At 44.2% G+C, this 19,043-nt stretch overlaps 1 protein-coding gene across 1 annotated transcript; it reads right to left on the bottom strand.

The window, feature by feature from the left end:
• Positions 1–2,895: 2,895 nt before the first annotated feature.
• On the bottom strand, positions 2,896–4,137 carry LOC308283130 (nuclear factor 7, ovary-like; the record flags this gene model as incomplete). Its single annotated transcript, XM_080723511.1, has 2 exons — positions 2,896–3,816; positions 4,012–4,137. 2 exons carry the CDS (start codon positions 4,135–4,137, stop codon positions 2,896–2,898), a joined length of 1,047 nt encoding a protein of 348 aa, XP_080579637.1.
• Positions 4,138–19,043: the final 14,906 nt, after the last annotated feature.

The raw sequence follows: 19,043 nt of genomic DNA, 5'->3' as shown, positions 1-19,043 counted from the left end.
TTCTGTTAATTATGCAGTTGATGAATCACACTCTGTGTAGCTAATCTATTGTGGGAATACGTAGCATTTAGAATGGCTTAGATTGTGTTTGCGACTGGCTCACACGCAATCTACAGTATCACTAGGATATCAAGGGAATTAATTACCTGTGTACAATTTTTATACTTGAATGAAAAAAAATCACGAATGACATATGCTTGCTTGTTTTTATTGCGTGCAGCGTAGTGTGTCTACTCTGTTAGCGGCATATCTTTCAATGGGAATTCCATGATATTTCCGAGGAACGTTCAGAGGATTGAATGTTTGACCAGCAGGTGGCACCATGGAGCTTGTTCACACATGTATCAAATGCATAGAGCAGGGGTCTTCAATAGGGGGTCCGGGACCCCTAGGGGGTCCTCAGAGTTACTACAGAGGGTCCTTAAAATCTTTGTGTGATAGAAACCTTTTTCCTCTTTTTTTATATTAACCACTTGAACCCTAACCCTCTGAGAGCTTTAGCCAAAAATAGCAGATCTACAAGCTCACAACGCCTCGAAGACACCTGGCATAGAGACAGTGTAGTGCCTCAGTAAACTAGGAGCACATGGCAAACCAACCTAGCATTAGTCTAGCTCTAAACAATGTATTATTAAAAAAGAAAAATCACACCCAGGGTGAATTGAGTGGTGCTATTTAGTTGAGATCAACTTAAGAGAGACTGATGCTAGTTTAGGCTATTGGTTTACCTGTGATCCTAGCATCAGTTTAAACTAGGGCTGGGATGCGATTAAAATTTTGAATTAATTAATTACAGGCTCTGTGATTAATTAATCGCAATTAATCAAATTTTAATCGTACATCGATATTTGACCTGAGAAGCATTTTTTTTAAGTAAAACACATTTTGTTGTACGAGGGAATCAATGAGTGAGTTTTTTAAATCTAAATTTCGCATCCACTGGGCAAAGCAAAGTGTTCTGATCGGCTACTTCTCCCTTTGCGTTTGTTTGAATTTTATATTTAACGATGAATACAGATGAAGACATGAATGCAGTATTATTTAATTATGAATACACTTATATTTGATATGATATTTTTGAACACTTTGGCGCAGGCAACATTGCAAGAGAACTAAACTCATGAATTAACATTTTTCTAGAAAGGTTTCATAAAGCAGTAAGACTCCCTAATCGGGAGATAAGCGACCGTCAAATGTGTTTTGCAAGATTGCATGTGTATCGTGATACAGCTTGGAAATATTGTGATATTGTATTTTTCCATATCGCCCACCCCTACTTTTTAGTTTAATTTAGCGTCCCTTGAAGCTTGGCCGGGACGTACGTACAAACAGACATGGGACAAACAGACAATGTAGGAGCGGTTTGCACCGTTCATAAACATTTGAAATTGAACTATAGGATGCTATAGGTAAATAATGAACCTATGGTCTGAATAACATGCTATCTAAATGTCATTTTAACCTATTTGCATATTTCAAGGCTTGGTCTAAGGTGGAGTCTGAAGAGGTGAGTGGTCAGATTACAGTGGTTCACCATCCCTTACAGTCTATGTCACTGGTTCCTTAACATAGTGAAATCTCGCAACATATTTCTAGTATGTGTCATTATTTCGACTAAGGGTTTGGGTTAGGTTTAGGCATAGTTTTACTGAGGTTAGGGTTTGGGTTAGGTTTAGGCATAGTTTTACTGAGGTTAGGGTTTGGGTTAGGTTTAGGCATAGTGGCTAACAATCACTAGGAACAAATGGAACGTCGAACAAATGTTACGTCGAAACACTGGGTCGGGATTTGTAGGTCGAGGACAAATTAATAATAATAGTTACCTATATTATCCCGCGGGGGGAAATTCAGATATCGCAGCCCAACCCAGCTGCTTTTTTTTTTTTTTATCAGCTTTAACCCAGCTGAACTCAACCCAGTGATGCCCACAAGGAGCACAAGGGGGAAGGGGAGCAGTGATAGCTGGAGCGGGGAATCGTACCTGCGGCCTCTGGGGCCTCCGGAGTCCTAGGTGTGGACACTAACCACTCAGCTATCACTGCTCTATCAAATTGTTATGGTTCTTTTTATTGTATTTTATTCCCTACTATTTGTTTTTAATTATTTGTTTCAAAACGTTTTCCAAAAAACATTCCCCCCCAAAAAGCAATATTTAATTGATTTCATTCATAAATAAAAGCAAAATCTAAAAGAAAAAAGAAAATAAAATAAATTCTATACATTAGGAAAAGTATGTTTAAGAAGTAGTGAAAATAGCTGATCTACAAGCTCACTGTGAGCTTGCACATCAGCTATTTTCACTAGTTTGGGCCTGGTCAAATGCCTAATTTCTCTTTTGGGTCTGAACCACACACACACACACACACACACACACACACACACACACACACACACACACACACACACACACACACACACACACACACACACACACACACACACACACACGTGAGCAACATGACAGAAATTAGAACCACAATACCTCCAAGTAAACAGTTTTAATATTTTATTATGGTGTTATAATTTTATTAACAGTGATTCAAGTGACAGCAGGGTTCATAGTCTACCTCAGCCGTTCTGGTTTCATGAAACTAATGTAATATTTAACATGCTGACCTCTGCTAGCCATCATAGTATAACATGTCATTCTTTATAATGTCATAAAGACATTGTTCCAACGTGATGATTCTATATTAGGATATAGGGTAAAAATAGTACAGTACAGTTAAGTGCAAGAGTAAAAGTATTATAATAGTCTGATACATTTTATAGTAAAGCATCTCGATGTTTAATACTGAGATAATTACATTTCTATAATTCCCCTAATATTAATTACCATTTATTGTTGACACTAGTACTATTACTAATAGGATTAATACATCATCATCATCATGTCTAACATGGTTCCAGAGTTACACTGATCTTCCATGGTAACATCTTCAGAGGTACAGTTTGATCAGTGTTAATGAATGGAAAGAGTGTTTCAGTGAAAGTGTGTGTGATGGTGTGTATGTGTGTGTTAGTATCAGGATCAGAGAAGGACAGCTTTCCTTTGTTCCAGTCCAGCTGGACTCTGATCTTCTTGGGGTTCTGCTGCACTGAGAGAACAGTGGGTGACCCTGGTGAGGAGAATGCTGTGTATTTACCTTTAGATAAACATACGCTCCAGTATTGACCCCCTCCCTTTCCCTTCCTCTGATAAGACTCTGCTAACACACCCAGTCCCCACCATGTACTGTCTCCAACCTCAACATCCCAGCTGTGAGTCCCAGAGTTAAAGCCCTCAGAACCCAGGACACTGTGCCAGTGGTCAAACCTCTCTGGGTTGTCAGGAAGCTGCTGTTCATCTCCACGTCTCACACTGGTCAGATCATCAGACAGGATGAGGTCTGGATAGGCAGTGTTGGGGTCCAGAATGACAGGAGTGTAGGAGACAATGTCCTTCATCTTGTCCCAGACTCTGAAGGTCAGGTTCTTCAGGTGTTTGGTCTCGTCTATCAGTGCTCCTGAGACCGGCTGTGGGTCCTGCAGTGTGAACTGGACTCTTTCCACTGTGGTCTTGTAGTTCTGCAGGAATGAGATGTGTTCAGCTCTCAGATCCTCCTCTATGGCTCTGATTGTGTCTGAAAGGGTTGATATGTCTCTGTTCAGACCCTCAATCTTCTCCTTCACCATCTGAGTCTTCTGCTGCTCTTCCTCCCTCAGTGCAGTGATCCTGGTCTCCTCTTCCTCTTGTAGAAACTGATGCATCTTCTTATACTGTTCCTTCATCTGCATCTCTGTGTGCCGGGCCCGGACCTTAATGTGTTCTGCTGTTTGGTCACAGTTTGTTTTAACTTTATTAAAGACCTCCAGTTTCTCTTGTAAAGGCTTCAGTAATTTCTGGACTTCCTCTCTCTGATGTCTCTCCCGTATGAAGGCCTCACACAGGTTCTTCAGAGCCAGGTTTCTGGGTGGATCCACTGAATGTCTCTCCTTACAAACTGGACATTCTTTTATTACCTTCTCTCTCCACCATTCCTGCAGGCAGGCTTTACAGAAGCTGTGGCTGCAGGACAGAAGAACAGGATCTTTAAAGATGTCACAACACACAGGACAGCAATAATCCACTTCTGGGCGAGATGCATTGGATGCCATTTTGTCCCTGAATGAAGCAACAAACACCCTGCTCAATAAAGGAAATCAGCCAGTCAGTGGTGGTAACACTCCCTCTTCTAGAATGTTCCCTGAAGTTTACTTTCACTTTGAATGGTGGTTCTTGTTAAAGTCCATTCAGCTGACAGTCAGCAGCAGGTTCCAGTGGTCTGGGTGCGTTTGATCTGATCGTGAATCTTATCCCTGTCTCTGTGTGTGTATCTGTCTGTGTCGACAGAGCAGAGTGTGCTGTAAGTTTCTGTTTCCTGACTCCTCTGAGTCAGAGAGGGGAGGAGCTTTGACACAGCACAGAGCTGTTGCAACTCTCTCTCTCTCTCTCTCTCTCTCTCTCTCTCTCTCTCTCTCTCTCTCTCTCACACACACACACACTCACGCACGAGCACGCACGCACGCACGCACGCACGCACTGTAGCGGATTGCCCTTTAAGTTTTCAGGTTTTGGGGTGCCAGTCGGCTTTTCATCCGACAATTTTTCTGTAGTAGTGTACACTTAAAGTTTACAGCAACCCTCCACATGGATTACATGCGATCAGTACCATGAACCCATAAAATGTATTTCTTACAAAATACCACACACCAAAATGTACCAATGACCTTGTATGCACAACAATAATGACAACATAGACCCAACACAATAATAATAAAGCAGTTCAAAGGACAACACTCAGAGTCTTTGTTTCAACAAGAAAAAACACCTTTCGCAGGATTTATTAAACAAAAAATAGTTCAGTTCAGTTTGCTTTCACGCAGTTCAGTTTTGTTTCATTCAACTCAGTTTGTTTCCAAAATAAAGAATTCCCCAAAGGACCAACAAAGAAATAAAGATGCAAAATAAACTCCCCCCACTCAGATCTCCTGTTTGCGCTCCCGAGTGATACTAATGACGGCCACAGCCTCTTCAAAAGACCGACGCTCCTCAGCGTTCAGCAGTCTCCACTGTACAGTACAATACCTCGATGCCGTGGCGTTGTTAACTGGCGGATCCACCGGAATGAATGGCCGGGTCCTGTTCCACCGTTTACCGCCGACGTCTGTGTAGTGTAGAGTAGCCTGTAGCGTAGCCTCCAGACGATCCAGATAATGTAGCTCCTCTTTAAAACCCTGCCGACGCGGACTTTAACTCGCGGTCAGCTAAAGGCTCGGACGCTACGAATATATTATCTCCACTGTGTGGAAGGACCGGGGAAGGAACATACAGAACTGACAGACGGACGCCGCCGCTTCTGTCGTTGTTTGCGAGACACAGAGCACCAGAGCGGTGAGTGATTTCCTCATTTGAAGATGACGCGCGTTGTAGCGCTGCGGAGATGAAAGGGAGGCGATTGGCTGACTGGAGTTGTGAATGGGAGTAACGTTTTGTGAATGAAGTGACGGGAGAATTGCGTTGCGTTAGGGGCGGACCGTCACACTCCCCCCCCCTTAGAAAAACTGCACGTATGCAGGAAAACGTCTTTGTTTTATTTCTTCTTCTTAACCACTCTCAGACAAGGGGCTGGAGAATCCCAGGAACTCTTCCTCGTCACTCTCTTCATTGAAGATATCCAACACACGTTGGCGTTCAAGCTTTTCCAACTCCTGTGCTGAGGGGTAACAAGGCTTAAGCCTGGAGACATGGACTACTTTCCGATCCTCACCCGTGTCCTCCAAGACGACGTCAACGTTAACTGGCCCCACCTGAGAGATCACTCTATAAGGTCCCAGCCATTTGGGTGCCAACTTTGCAGTGAATGACTTCTCTGCCTTAGAGTACGGATGAGATCTTAGCCATATTCGGTCGTTGTCTTTCACCATCAGGTCTCGACGTTTTTTGTCGTAGTTTCGTTTCTGACGAATGCGTCCTTTCTGTACATTTTCCTGTACAAAGACCTGGAGCTCCTTCAGTTCGGTCACATTCTTGTAGGCCGGGCACTCTGGGGAAGGACTCCAGGGTTGCAGCATCACATCCAGAGGACTTTTGAGGGTCCTGCCCAGATTCAATTCAGCCGGAGTGACACCGGTGGTTTCGTGAACGGACGAATTCAGGGCAAAACGGAAATTAGGAAGGTGCTTGTCCCACTGTTTATGGTTGTTATCGACGTAGGATGCAATCATGGGTTTAAGGTTCCTGTTGACCCTTTCCGTGAGATTGGTTTGGGGATGATATGCTGTTGTCATCTTCTGCCGCAGGTTCCATTTGGCACAGGTTTCCTTGAAAACTGCAGAGATGAACTGCGATCCCTGGTCCGAAATGATATAACGAGGGACTCCCCACCTTGTGAGGATTTCTTCAGTGAGAACTTTAGACACCGTTTCCGCTGTGGCTTTTCTCAGTGGGTATAGCTCCACCCAGCGTGTGAAATAGTCCACGAAGACTACAAGGTACACGTTGCCTTTAGAACTCCGCGGAAACGGGCCCATGAAATCCACTCCAATCATCTCCCATGGACTCTCAACCACAGTCTGCTGTAGCTTCCCTGCTACCTTGCGACTTTCTGGTTTGAACTTTTGACAGGTCTCACAGTTCTGCACATAGGTTTTTACCTCCAAACTCAATCCTGGCCAGTACAACAATGAATGCATCCTCTTGTAAGTCTTGTACCGTCCCAAATGACCCGAGATGGTATCATCATGGAACATCTGAAGGAGAGGTTTCCGGAGACAGACAGGTATGTAGACCTGATAGAGGGTTTTATGGGGAAGCTGCACAACACGGTAGACTTTATCCTCCAGGATGGTGAACTTGATGGATTCAGTCACAGTGAGCTCCCCCTCCCCCATGATTGACTCGTAGATCTTCTGTATCTCCGGGTCCTCTTGTTGAGCTTTCCAAATCTCCTCATCAGATATGGGAAGTTCCTTGATAGGTTCTCCCTTCACAGACATCATGGTGGCAAATGCGGTGGGCTCATCACCAGAGGTGTCACTGGGTGCTCTGGACAGAGCATCGGGAACGGTGTTATACTTTCCCTTACGATACTCAACGTTAAAGGTGAATTCCTGAAGACGAAGGACCCATCGAGTGAGGCGTGTACTGGGCTTCTGTGCTTTAAACATCCAGACCAACGAGGAGTGATCGGTCACTACAGTGAAGGCTCGACATTCCAGATAGTACCGCCATTTCTCCAATGCCCATACAACAGCCAGACACTCTTTTTCGGTGGCAGAGTAGTTCCTTTCAGCCTTATTCAGGCTTCTGCTTCCATAAGCCAGCACCTCTTCAGAGCCTAAGCCAGTTTGTTGGACCAGCACGGCCCCGAGACCGACATCACTGGCATCCGTATACACCACAAAGGGCAGGTTGAAGTTGGGATGTCCCAGGATGGGTGGAGAAACCAGGTGTTTCTTCAGGGTTTCAAAGGAACGTTGGCATTCCGGGGTCCACCTGAATTTGACTCCTTTCCGTTTAAGGTTGTTCAATGGGTCTGCAACCTCAGAGAAGTTCGGTACAAAACGGTGGTACCACCCAGACATCCCTAGAAATCGTTGTACGGCTTTCCAACTCCATCCAGCAGGATTGCTTATGTCTCTCTCAAAGGAGTACTTACTGTCGTTGTTGGAATTGAACCAGTACAGATTTTGTCCCATGTCCATCTGCAAGCCAATGATGCACATGAAGTCCAAACCCAAGACAACAGGGCAAGCTAAGGCTTCTGAGGATAACACCACCACAGGTAAGGTGCAAGTTTGACCCTGTAAGGTGAGTGCCAACTCCTGCCATCCTAGTGGCCATCTCCCTCCGCCATCTGCCAAGTAGAGGGGATTCCCTGACCACGGAATCAGAGTCGCATCTTGAGGCTTGACAGCACGCCACATTTCTTCATTTAGAAGGGTGTAAGACGACCCTGAGTCCATCATAGCTTTCCTTTTTTCCAGACCGATGGTCAACGTCACAAACAACTGTTGTGGATAAGGCCTGGCAGACGAGAAAGGAGAAGTTGATAATCCTGGCTGCAGGTGAGACATAGCACTCAAAGTAGGAGTGTTCTCTGTAGATCTTGGCTGATGTTGTTGCTGGTTGTAATTAGCAGATTTATTGTCCTTAGGTTTGTATTGAGGACAGGAGTAGGGTGGATGGGTGCCCTTACACCGCCAACAGAATGGTGCCTTGGGTGCTGCTTGCTGATTGGATTTTGCTGCTGCTGGTTGGGAAGATAGTTGCTGAGACCCCTGACGAGGCTGGCTAACCGTCTGGAATGGATTTGGTGTGGCAGTGTACCTCTGCTGCTGTTGTTGTTTCCCCCAATCCTTTTCCAGCTGCTGTCCCAGCCTAACCAGCTCATCAACCGTGGACACCCTGCTGCTCCTCAGCTGACCAGCCAACTGAGGGTGTATGTTCTTCAGGAGGAGTTGTATTATCTTCGCTTCGGTGATGTCTGATTTCCAGCGGTGACAGAGTGATCGATATCGATAAGCAAAATCTCTTATGCTTTCCTCCTCTCCTTGTACCTGAGTCTTTATCCTTTCCTCCAGCTCATCCATGTAGTCTTCCGACAGGAAGGCGAAAAGGAACTTGGTCTCAAATTCTTTCCAAGTTTGTGTCTCTAGTCTCATGACGTCCCACCAGTCCCTTGCCGTTCCATGTAGGACACTCCTCATAGCAGCTAGAATCTCCTCCTCTGACAGTGGGTTCAGACAGAGATAGTCCTGGCATCGTTCCAGATATAATAGAGGATCATTGCCATCCTCCATCCTCCCAAAGCATGGGAACTGCAACTTTATGGGACTTTTCCCCATGAACCGTCCCCTTACTTCCGAGGACTCCACTGGTGAGGATATTTGATCCGGCAAACCACCAATGATCATGGTGGATTGTAGTTGAGGGCGTGTCTGTCCCATAGGTGGTAGCATGGGGGACTGGTCCATCTGGACAGTCTGTACTGCAGTAGTTGAAAGGGTTGGGCTTAGGGGAAGGGTATTTTGTTTTACCAACGTCAACTCTTCCACCACACACTTTAACTCCTGGCTGCATGCCATTGTCTCATCCTGCAACTGAGTCATTGTTACAGCCATGGGGGTCATAACCTCCTGCAGGTCCTTCAGGACATCAATATGTAGCTTATTCATTCTCCATTTTAAGGTGTCCTTTATCTGAACCCTGAGGTACTCAATGTTTTTGTCCAACAAGTCCTTCATGACTTGACCACCACACTCTGGCTTATTTTCAATGGCCTGTTTGATGCCCCTCAGTGTTTGAGTCTGAGTCAAACCTGTCCTTTTATTAAATTGCTGTTCAGAATGCAACTCCCTCATTTTCAAGGTCAGGTTAACCATTGAGCGTTCCAGAGTTTGCACGCTATGCATTATTTGCATCAGTAGATTGTGGTCCGGTGAGCCTGTCTCATCCAGTGTCTCTGTGTTCTCCCAGAGATCCACGTCATCCATGTTTGTTTGCATTGAATAACCCAGACCTCTCCTGTAACTCTGATCCTCCATAGGGGGCTCTGTATGGCCAGAGGCTGATAAACCAGCCAGTATGTCCTCCTGACTGCCTGCAGGGGGCGCTGGTTGCACAATAGGAAGTGATTCCACCTGTACAACAGGGGGCACCAGTGATGATGAAGGAGGTGGTTCAATGTGTACCACTGGGGATACCACTGGTACAGCAGAAGGTGGTTCAATTTGTACCACACTTTGGTCACCAACAGAGGGCGCCGGTGGTGCCGGGGAAGATGAACCACCCTGTATGACTTCCTGCCTGTCAACCGGGGGCGATGGTGGTGGTGTCGAGGGAGCTGAAACGCTCTGTACAACCCCCTGACCGTCGACAGGAAGTGGCTGTTGTGTGGGGTTTGACAAATTCTCTTGAACAACTACTTGCCTGCCTGCAGGCACCTGTAGTACAGTGTCTGTAACAGACGTCCTCAAACGCCGCAAGCGTCCAATGAAATCCGCCATTTTGTTTCATATAAATGACTGAAATGAGGGTAAAGAGGTTTTTTGATTGTTTGTTGGTTTGTTGGTTGTTTTTGCCAGGGAAAGAAAATAAATTTGTTTTGCGTCCAGTTGTCCTGTGTCTTATTTCCACTTTCAGTTGTCCTTTAATGCGTTTTTTTTTTTCACTTTCAGTTGTCCTTTAATGCGTTTTTTCCCCACTTTGTTGTCCTTTAATGCGTTTTTTGTGGTCCTTGTTGTGTGATTTTGCCTTTTTCCAGGGTTGTGATGTCCGTTTATTTTATCTCTCCACAATAGAGACTGGTGTGCTTGAAATTCCTTTTAAATCTGGGGTGCCATTTTTCTGTAGCGGATTGCCCTTTAAGTTTTCAGGTTTTGGGGTGCCAGTCGGCTTTTCATCCGACAATTTTTCTGTAGTAGTGTACACTTAAAGTTTACAGCAACCCTCCACATGGATTACATGCGATCAGTACCATGAACCCATAAAATGTATTTCTTACAAAATACCACACACCAAAATGTACCAATGACCTTGTATGCACAACAATAATGACAACATAGACCCAACACAATAATAATAAAGCAGTTCAAAGGACAACACTCAGAGTCTTTGTTTCAACAAGAAAAAACACCTTTCGCAGGATTTATTAAACAAAAAATAGTTCAGTTCAGTTTGCTTTCACGCAGTTCAGTTTTGTTTCATTCAACTCAGTTTGTTTCCAAAATAAAGAATTCCCCAAAGGACCAACAAAGAAATAAAGATGCAAAATAAACTCCCCCCACTCAGATCTCCTGTTTGCGCTCCCGAGTGATACTAATGACGGCCACAGCCTCTTCAAAAGACCGACGCTCCTCAGCGTTCAGCAGTCTCCACTGTACAGTACAATACCTCGATGCCGTGGCGTTGTTAACTGGCGGATCCACCGGAATGAATGGCCGGGTCCTGTTCCACCGTTTACCGCCGACGTCTGTGTAGTGTAGAGTAGCCTGTAGCGTAGCCTCCAGACGATCCAGATAATGTAGCTCCTCTTTAAAACCCTGCCGACGCGGACTTTAACTCGCGGTCAGCTAAAGGCTCGGACGCTACGAATATATTATCTCCACTGTGTGGAAGGACCGGGGAAGGAACATACAGAACTGACAGACGGACGCCGCCGCTTCTGTCGTTGTTTGCGAGACACAGAGCACCAGAGCGGTGAGTGATTTCCTCATTTGAAGATGACGCGCGTTGTAGCGCTGCGGAGATGAAAGGGAGGCGATTGGCTGACTGGAGTTGTGAATGGGAGTAACGTTTTGTGAATGAAGTGACGGGAGAATTGCGTTGCGTTAGGGGCGGACCGTCACAGCACGCACGCACGCACGCACGCACGCACGCACGCACGCACGCACGCACGCACGCACGCACGCACACACACACACACACACACACACACACACACACACACACACACAAGTCCGCAAAAATAGTGAAACTAGCCTCTAAACTGTAGAGGGAAAAAAAAGCTAGACCAAGTACAGAGCCAACAGTGAAGCTTAACTGTATGAAAATACATATTATTATTATTATTATTAAAGCTGCAATATTGAACTTTCCTCTGCTGTCCCGGATTTGAACCTGGTTTCTTGCATTCAGCATTTTACCATTGAACCATGAGTTCAATGGTAAGCTGACCTGCTTGATCAGGGGATAAATTGAATCTTGAGCATCAGGTCAAACTGTGTGTCAGATCCTGTGTCTAGGTGAGGGGTTTTCAAACTTTTTTGACTCAGGGAAATAACTTTCTCATCCACGGCACCCCTGAATTAAGCCCTTTGCACACAGGACAGTTGCGTTCTTTTTCGTTTGTTGCATGAATAAAACGCATTGGATTTGGTGTGCAATGCTGTGTGGAATCGGTGCTGCGGATCCCAAAAGCAGTCATAAAGGGAGTGATGAGTTTTTTTACCGCATGCGACAAGACGCACAAATCGAACTGGGTTCGATCGAGAAAAAAAACGCACGGCCGCAGCCACTCGTCGCACGGCTAATTCGGATCCGGTGTGCATGACCCCAGGGCTCCACCGGCGGCGTCGCGTTGCTCTGCGTCGTGGCGGCTTCATTGACGCCGTCACATTGACGTCCGACCGGCTCCACCGCAGCGCAGCGGCTGTGTATTCATTCTATGGCCAATATAGCCCATTTCCAAAACTACATGAAAATCACTTTCGAACAGGAATAAAACTATTTGTGACCTGAATGTGAACGTATAGAGCACACTATGTTCACAGCAGAGAGCAGCAATGCACCACGGACCACTTTGTTTTGTCATGATTAAAGCCTATGTTGTATAATTTTATCAAAGAAGATCGCTGTAATTACATAAAAAAATATGCTAGGATTTCTGGGACATCTAGTCACCCTTGTGAATGACGTGAATGGATAGCCAACAGCAGAAAAGCACGTATGTAGCCTACATTTAAATATACAATGCATTTATTCATATTTTAAACATGACTGGACGTTGTGGATGCCGTCAAAAAATTGAACCGGGGCGATTTTCGAGTTTGGACACCGTCACCGGAGCGTCCGACGTTGACGTTGCCGTAGGCAGTGGAGCATCCCTTCATTGATTAAAACGGGAGCGTTCCCAGCGTTGACGTTGACGCGACGCTCGACGCGCCCGGTGGAGCCGGGGGGTGAGGTCGTATCATTGTTTTCTTTTAAAAAAATGAAATTGTCCGTTTTATCCGTGCGGATAAACGCGCCAATGTGCAAAGGGCTTAACTCTGTTAATTTTTTGAATCTTACATCATATCAAGCGACATAAATATGCACATCATAGTGAGATGCAGTATAGGCTATTTTGCAGAGAAATATCCGTTTCCATCAGAACTGACTACTTGAAACCCAGAATCCCTATTCTGGGGGGAAGGTTCACCAAAAATAGCAGATCTACAAGCTCACAACGCGTCACGTGACGCGTTGTGAGCTTGTAGATCTGCTATTTTTAATGAAGAGTTGGCCGTAGATGGGAAAATAACTCATCAAGTACAGTGCAAATCAGGTCTTCACATTGTGAAGTGATATTGATGAATTCCAACTAATATCATCAAATCATTTTGAGGCACCCCTGGACTGCCGTCACGGCACCCCAGGGTGCCCCGTCACCCACTTTGAAAACCCCTGGTCTAGGTTGACCTTTGACATCATCTAAATGTCTCAATAGAAGAGCAGGAAGACTAAATACAACCTCCCCAATTATTATATTGTATTAACATACTCTACCATACAGATTGTTTTAACATACTCTACCATACAGATTGTTTTAACATACTCTACCATACAGATTGTTATATTGTATTAACATACCCTACCATACAGATTGTTATATTGTATTAACATACTCTACCATACAGATTGGACTAAATTTTATTTTATTCAGAAAAAGAAAAATGTGGCTTTAACATGAATCCAAGTTATAATATACAGTAGGTATAGTATAGAACTTTACAGTATTTGGAAACTGCACAAAGTAGGCTACTGATATAATACATGTTTTGTATAGTTGTATATGTTGTATAATAAGTTGTGGATTGTGGTGTGTGTGCGTGTGGTCAGTAGATGTCCTCATAGTGACACAGTTCCAATGAATAACATTTTCGTCACTGACCGACATTCAGACCAATAGGATTAGGAAGACGCGGACACATTGATTGACGGCGAGATATTGTATGTATTGTGATACAATGGAGGGAGCCTGGTTGAAATGAATACAGACATTCATTGCAGAATTCAATTTTAACCTGCATTTTGGTCTAGATCAGTAGTTCTCCAACTTTAAAATGTCAAGGTCACACCTTAACTCTGACAGTATACAAATGAAACCAAATGGACCCGTTCATTTCTATACTGTCAAAGTACATACTTGTACCGGTATATGGGTAAATTTAGACCTCCCAAAAGGCACCCAGAGAGTCCCTCCCTGGACCCCACTTTGAGGACCACTGGTCTAAATGGTCTGTTACTCCTTTTTTTTTTTTTTTTGGTTACCTTGTAGGCAGTGGTGTAATATGGATTTTAGAAGTGTGGGTCCTCTAAATTCATGACGTCATGCGCGCACACTGTTTTTATTGTTAAGTGTGTGTTTAGTGTGTGCATATGAGGCACGCGTGCGTGCAGCAAAATAAGTGTGAGCTCGCCGAACCCACGCGAGCCCATGGCATCTCACCCCTGCTTGTAGGTGGATGTACTGTTAAGGACAACTTTGTTTTTTTACAACAAGGGTTCAAATTTTAGATTGTAATTAAGAGCAAAGAAAATATGAGTCTTAAAATGTTTTCATTTACTGCTTTCTATCGTTTTAGCGATTTTAATGTCATTGATTTCATTGGTTGGGGGAATGCGTGAAAGTGGCTAAATATGTCTTTTTCGATAAGCCCATTCCCAAGATGCACCGCAATCTTTCATGGGCAGATGATACAAAATCATAAGTAGCCATAATCAATTCACAAAGCAGGTAAGGAACAGAAACTATTCATGTGAGCACAGTTGATTTGATTTCAACCATAACTTGAGTCCTCTGTAAAAGACATTACCATCTGTCTCTAGTTTTAAGACTGTAGGCAAAGATCTTTCAATGGGATTTCCATATTTCCCTGGAACGTTCAGAGGATTGAATGTTTGACCAGCAGGTGGCACCATGGAGCTTGTTCACACAAAATGCATAGAGCAGGGGGTCTTCAACAGGGGGTCCGGGACCCCTAGGGGGTCCTCAGAGTTACTACAGGGGGTCCTTAAAATCTTTGTGTGATAGAAACTTTTTTTACTCATTTTTTATATTAACCACTTGAACCCTAACGTCCATATTCTGAGAACTTTAGCCAAAAATAGCAGATCTAGATCGGCTATTTTCGGAAAAAGGGGTTTGGTGTAGAGGGGGAAAAAAAGAGCACACTAAGTACAGAGTGAAAGGTCAAGTTTATTAAGTATTGATGGTTCAAGGTTACTTATCTGATAACACAAATTTACATGAATCCAAAATACACTGATGATTGTGCTGTCAAACGATGAACGATGCAGTTTACTATGAAAACCTCCACCGGCCGTCCGTCCGTCCGTCCGTCGGTCACACGTCACACCTTTGCCCTGCACATATCTCCGCATCAGTATGACATCACACCACATGTGTACACAAACCTTTGTGTACGTTGCTGTGGCAACAGTCTGTTGTTGCTGGTCTGTTAGTGTACGTTAGCAACCACCTTAGCAACCATGGTTTTACCCTAGCAACCAACTGTTTACCCTAGCAACCAACTGTTTACCATAGCAACCATGTTTTTTTACCCTAGCAACCAACTGTTTACCATAGCAACCAGATACGCAGAGCAGGGATCTCCATATATGGGCATAAACAGGTGACATCACACTGATGTCAGATACTCAGAGCAGGATTTCTCCATAATATATGGGCATTCACGGGATTCTGTTAGGGATCTCCATATATGGGCATAAAAGGGATTCTGTTAGGGATCTCCATATATGGGCATACAAGGGATTCTGTTAGGGATCTCCATATATGGGCATAAAAGGGATTCTGTTAGGGATCTCCATATATGGGCATAAAAGGGATTCTGTTAGGGATCTCCATATATGGGCATAAAAGGGATTCTGTTAGGGATATCCATATGTGGGCATAAAAGGGATTCTGTTAGGGATCTCCATTTATGGGCATAAAAGGGATTCTGTTAGGGATCTCCATATATGGGCATAAAAGGGATTCTGTTAGGGATCTCCATATATGGGCATAAAAGGGATGCTGTTAGGGATCTCCATACTGTATATGGGCATAAAAGGGATTCTGTTAGGGATCTCCATATATGGGCATGAAAGGGATTCTGTTAGGGATCTCCATATATGGGCATAAAAGGGATTGTATCCCAGATGATGCCCTGTTAGGAGATCCACACTAACAGAATCCATATATGGTCCTACCGACAGCTGCTATGAGCCAACCCTGGCGATAAGGTCTGAGTCGAAGAAATGCTTCTTTCCTGGCAAGAATTGCCCCTTTATACTGTAGGGCTCGTTTGTGTATTGTATGACATCACGCCACATCATCGGCTGAGGACTGTGTGATGTCATCATATCTCCATATATGGAGACATAAGTTGCTCATGCCCAAATATGGGCTGGTGAGGTCAGACTTAGTGTGATGCGTAGGTTATCTCCATATATGGAGATTCAACTTCAATGAGTAACCATGGCAAACTGTCAACTGCCCGTATGTCTTGATAATTGGTAAAACAAACTTTTGGCCTATTTGTGGAGATCTCCCGATTAGGGAGTCTTACTGGTTGCGACCGTCAGGGAGCAGTTTACTATGAAAACCTCCACCGGCCGTCCGTCCGTCCGTCCGTCCGTCCGTCGGTCCCTGGTGGCCTGGTCGATGAACCATGACGATCCAGTAAAACTTTTCAGATCACATGTAACGGCTGTAGAAGTAGTCCTCAGTAGTATAGTAAAGCACTAAACTAAACCCCCCCCCCCCAAACACATATGGCTGCTGCTTCTTTTCGCTGCGACGCCGCGGCTCGGTGGTCCCTGGTGGCCTGGTCGATGAACCATGACGATCCAGTAAAACTTTTCAGATCACGGCTGTAGAAGTAGTCCTCAGTAGTATAGTAAAGCACTAAACTAAACCCCCCCCCCCAAACACATGGCTGCTGCTTCTTGCCAAAGTTGCCGTCCATCCAGCAATCCCAGGCCTGGGGAGGACGGTCATGTACCAGATCACCATGGTAACACAAGGTAACACAAGCTGATTGGCCACACAATGGTAACCATGGTGATTTTAGTCATTCCAGGGCCCAGGACGGCTGAATCCAAGCGTCAGTGATACATATGCTCCTAATCTTGTGTTAATTAAAAAAAAGACATTCCGGCGTCAACTGACGCCGGTGGCAGCGCGGGGGGGGGGGGGGGGTAAAAGCGTGACGTCATATGACCTCCGTGGCGGTCAAAGTGTTAACATACTCTACCATACAGATTGGACTAAATTTTATTTTATTCAGAAAAAGAAAAATGTGGCTTTAACATGAATCCAAGTTATAATATACAGTAGGTATAGTATAGAACTTTACAGTATTTGGAAACTGCACAAAGTAGGCTACTGATATAATACATGTTTTGTATAGTTGTATATGTTGTATAATAAGTTGTGGATTGTGGTGTGTGTGCGTGTGGTCAGTAGATGTCCTCATAGTGACACAGTTCCAATGAATAACATTTTCGTCACTGACCGACATTCAGACCAATAGGATTAGGAAGACGCGGACACATTGATTGACGGCGAGATATTGTATGTATTGTGATACAATGGAGGGAGCCTGGTTGAAATGAATACATTCATTGCAGAATTCAATTTTAACCTGCATTTTGGTCTAGATCAGTAGTTCTCCAACTTTAAAATGTCAAGGTCACACCTTAACTCTGACAGTATACAAATGAAACCAAATGGACCCGTTCATTTCTATACTGTCAAAGTACATACTTGTACCGGTATATGGGTAAATTTAGACCTCCCAAAAGGCACCCAGAGAGTCCCTCCCTGGACCCCACTTTGAGGACCACTGGTCTAAATGGTCTGTTACTCCTTTTTTTTTTTTTTTTGGTTACCTTGTAGGCAGTGGTGTAATATGGATTTTAGAAGTGTGGGTCCTCTAAATTCATGACGTCATGCGCGCACACTGTTTTTATTGTTAAGTGTGTGTTTAGTGTGTGCATATGAGGCACGCGTGCGTGCAGCAAAATAAGTGTGAGCTCGCCGAACCCACGCGAGCCCATGGCATCTCACCCCTGCTTGTAGGTGGATGTACTGTTAAGGACAACTTTGTTTTTTTACAACAAGGGTTCAAATTTTAGATTGTAATTAAGAGCAAAGAAAATATGAGTCTTAAAATGTTTTCATTTACTGCTTTCTATCGTTTTAGCGATTTTAATGTCATTGATTTCATTGGTTGGGGGAATGCGTGAAAGTGGCTAAATATGTCTTTTTCGATAAGCCCATTCCCAAGATGCACCGCAATCTTTCATGGGCAGATGATACAAAATCATAAGTAGCCATAATCAATTCACAAAGCAGGTAAGGAACAGAAACTATTCATGTGAGCACAGTTGATTTGATTTCAACCATAACTTGAGTCCTCTGTAAAAGACATTACCATCTGTCTCTAGTTTTAAGACTGTAGGCAAAGATCTTTCAATGGGATTTCCATATTTCCCTGGAACGTTCAGAGGATTGAATGTTTGACCAGCAGGTGGCACCATGGAGCTTGTTCACACAAAATGCATAGAGCAGGGGGTCTTCAACAGGGGGTCCGGGACCCCTAGGGGGTCCTCAGAGTTACTACAGGGGGTCCTTAAAATCTTTGTGTGATAGAAACTTTTTTTACTCATTTTTTATATTAACCACTTGAACCCTAACGTCCATATTCTGAGAACTTTAGCCAAAAATAGCAGATCTAGATCGGCTATTTTCGGAAAAAGGGGTTTGGTGTAGAGGGGGAAAAAAAGAGCACACTAAGTACAGAGTGAAAGGTCAAGTTTATTAAGTATTGATGGTTCAAGGTTACTTATCTGATAACACAAATTTACATGAATCCAAAATACACTGATGATTGTGCTGTCAAACGATGAACGATGCAGTTTACTATGAAAACCTCCACCGGCCGTCCGTCCGTCCGTCCGTCGGTCACACGTCACACCTTTGCCCTGCACATATCTCCGCATCAGTATGACATCACACCACATGTGTACACAAACCTTTGTGTACGTTGCTGTGGCAACAGTCTGTTGTTGCTGGTCTGTTAGTGTACGTTAGCAACCACCTTAGCAACCATGGTTTTACCCTAGCAACCAACTGTTTACCCTAGCAACCAACTGTTTACCATAGCAACCATGTTTTTTTACCCTAGCAACCAACTGTTTACCATAGCAACCAGATACGCAGAGCAGGGATCTCCATATATGGGCATAAACA

Source organism: Nannobrachium achirus (genome assembly GCF_963921795.1).
Source record: "Nannobrachium achirus genome assembly, chromosome: 4".
Taxonomy (NCBI): Eukaryota; Metazoa; Chordata; class Actinopteri; order Myctophiformes; family Myctophidae; genus Nannobrachium; species Nannobrachium achirus.
This window is presented reverse-complemented; position numbering and strand designations above follow the sequence as displayed.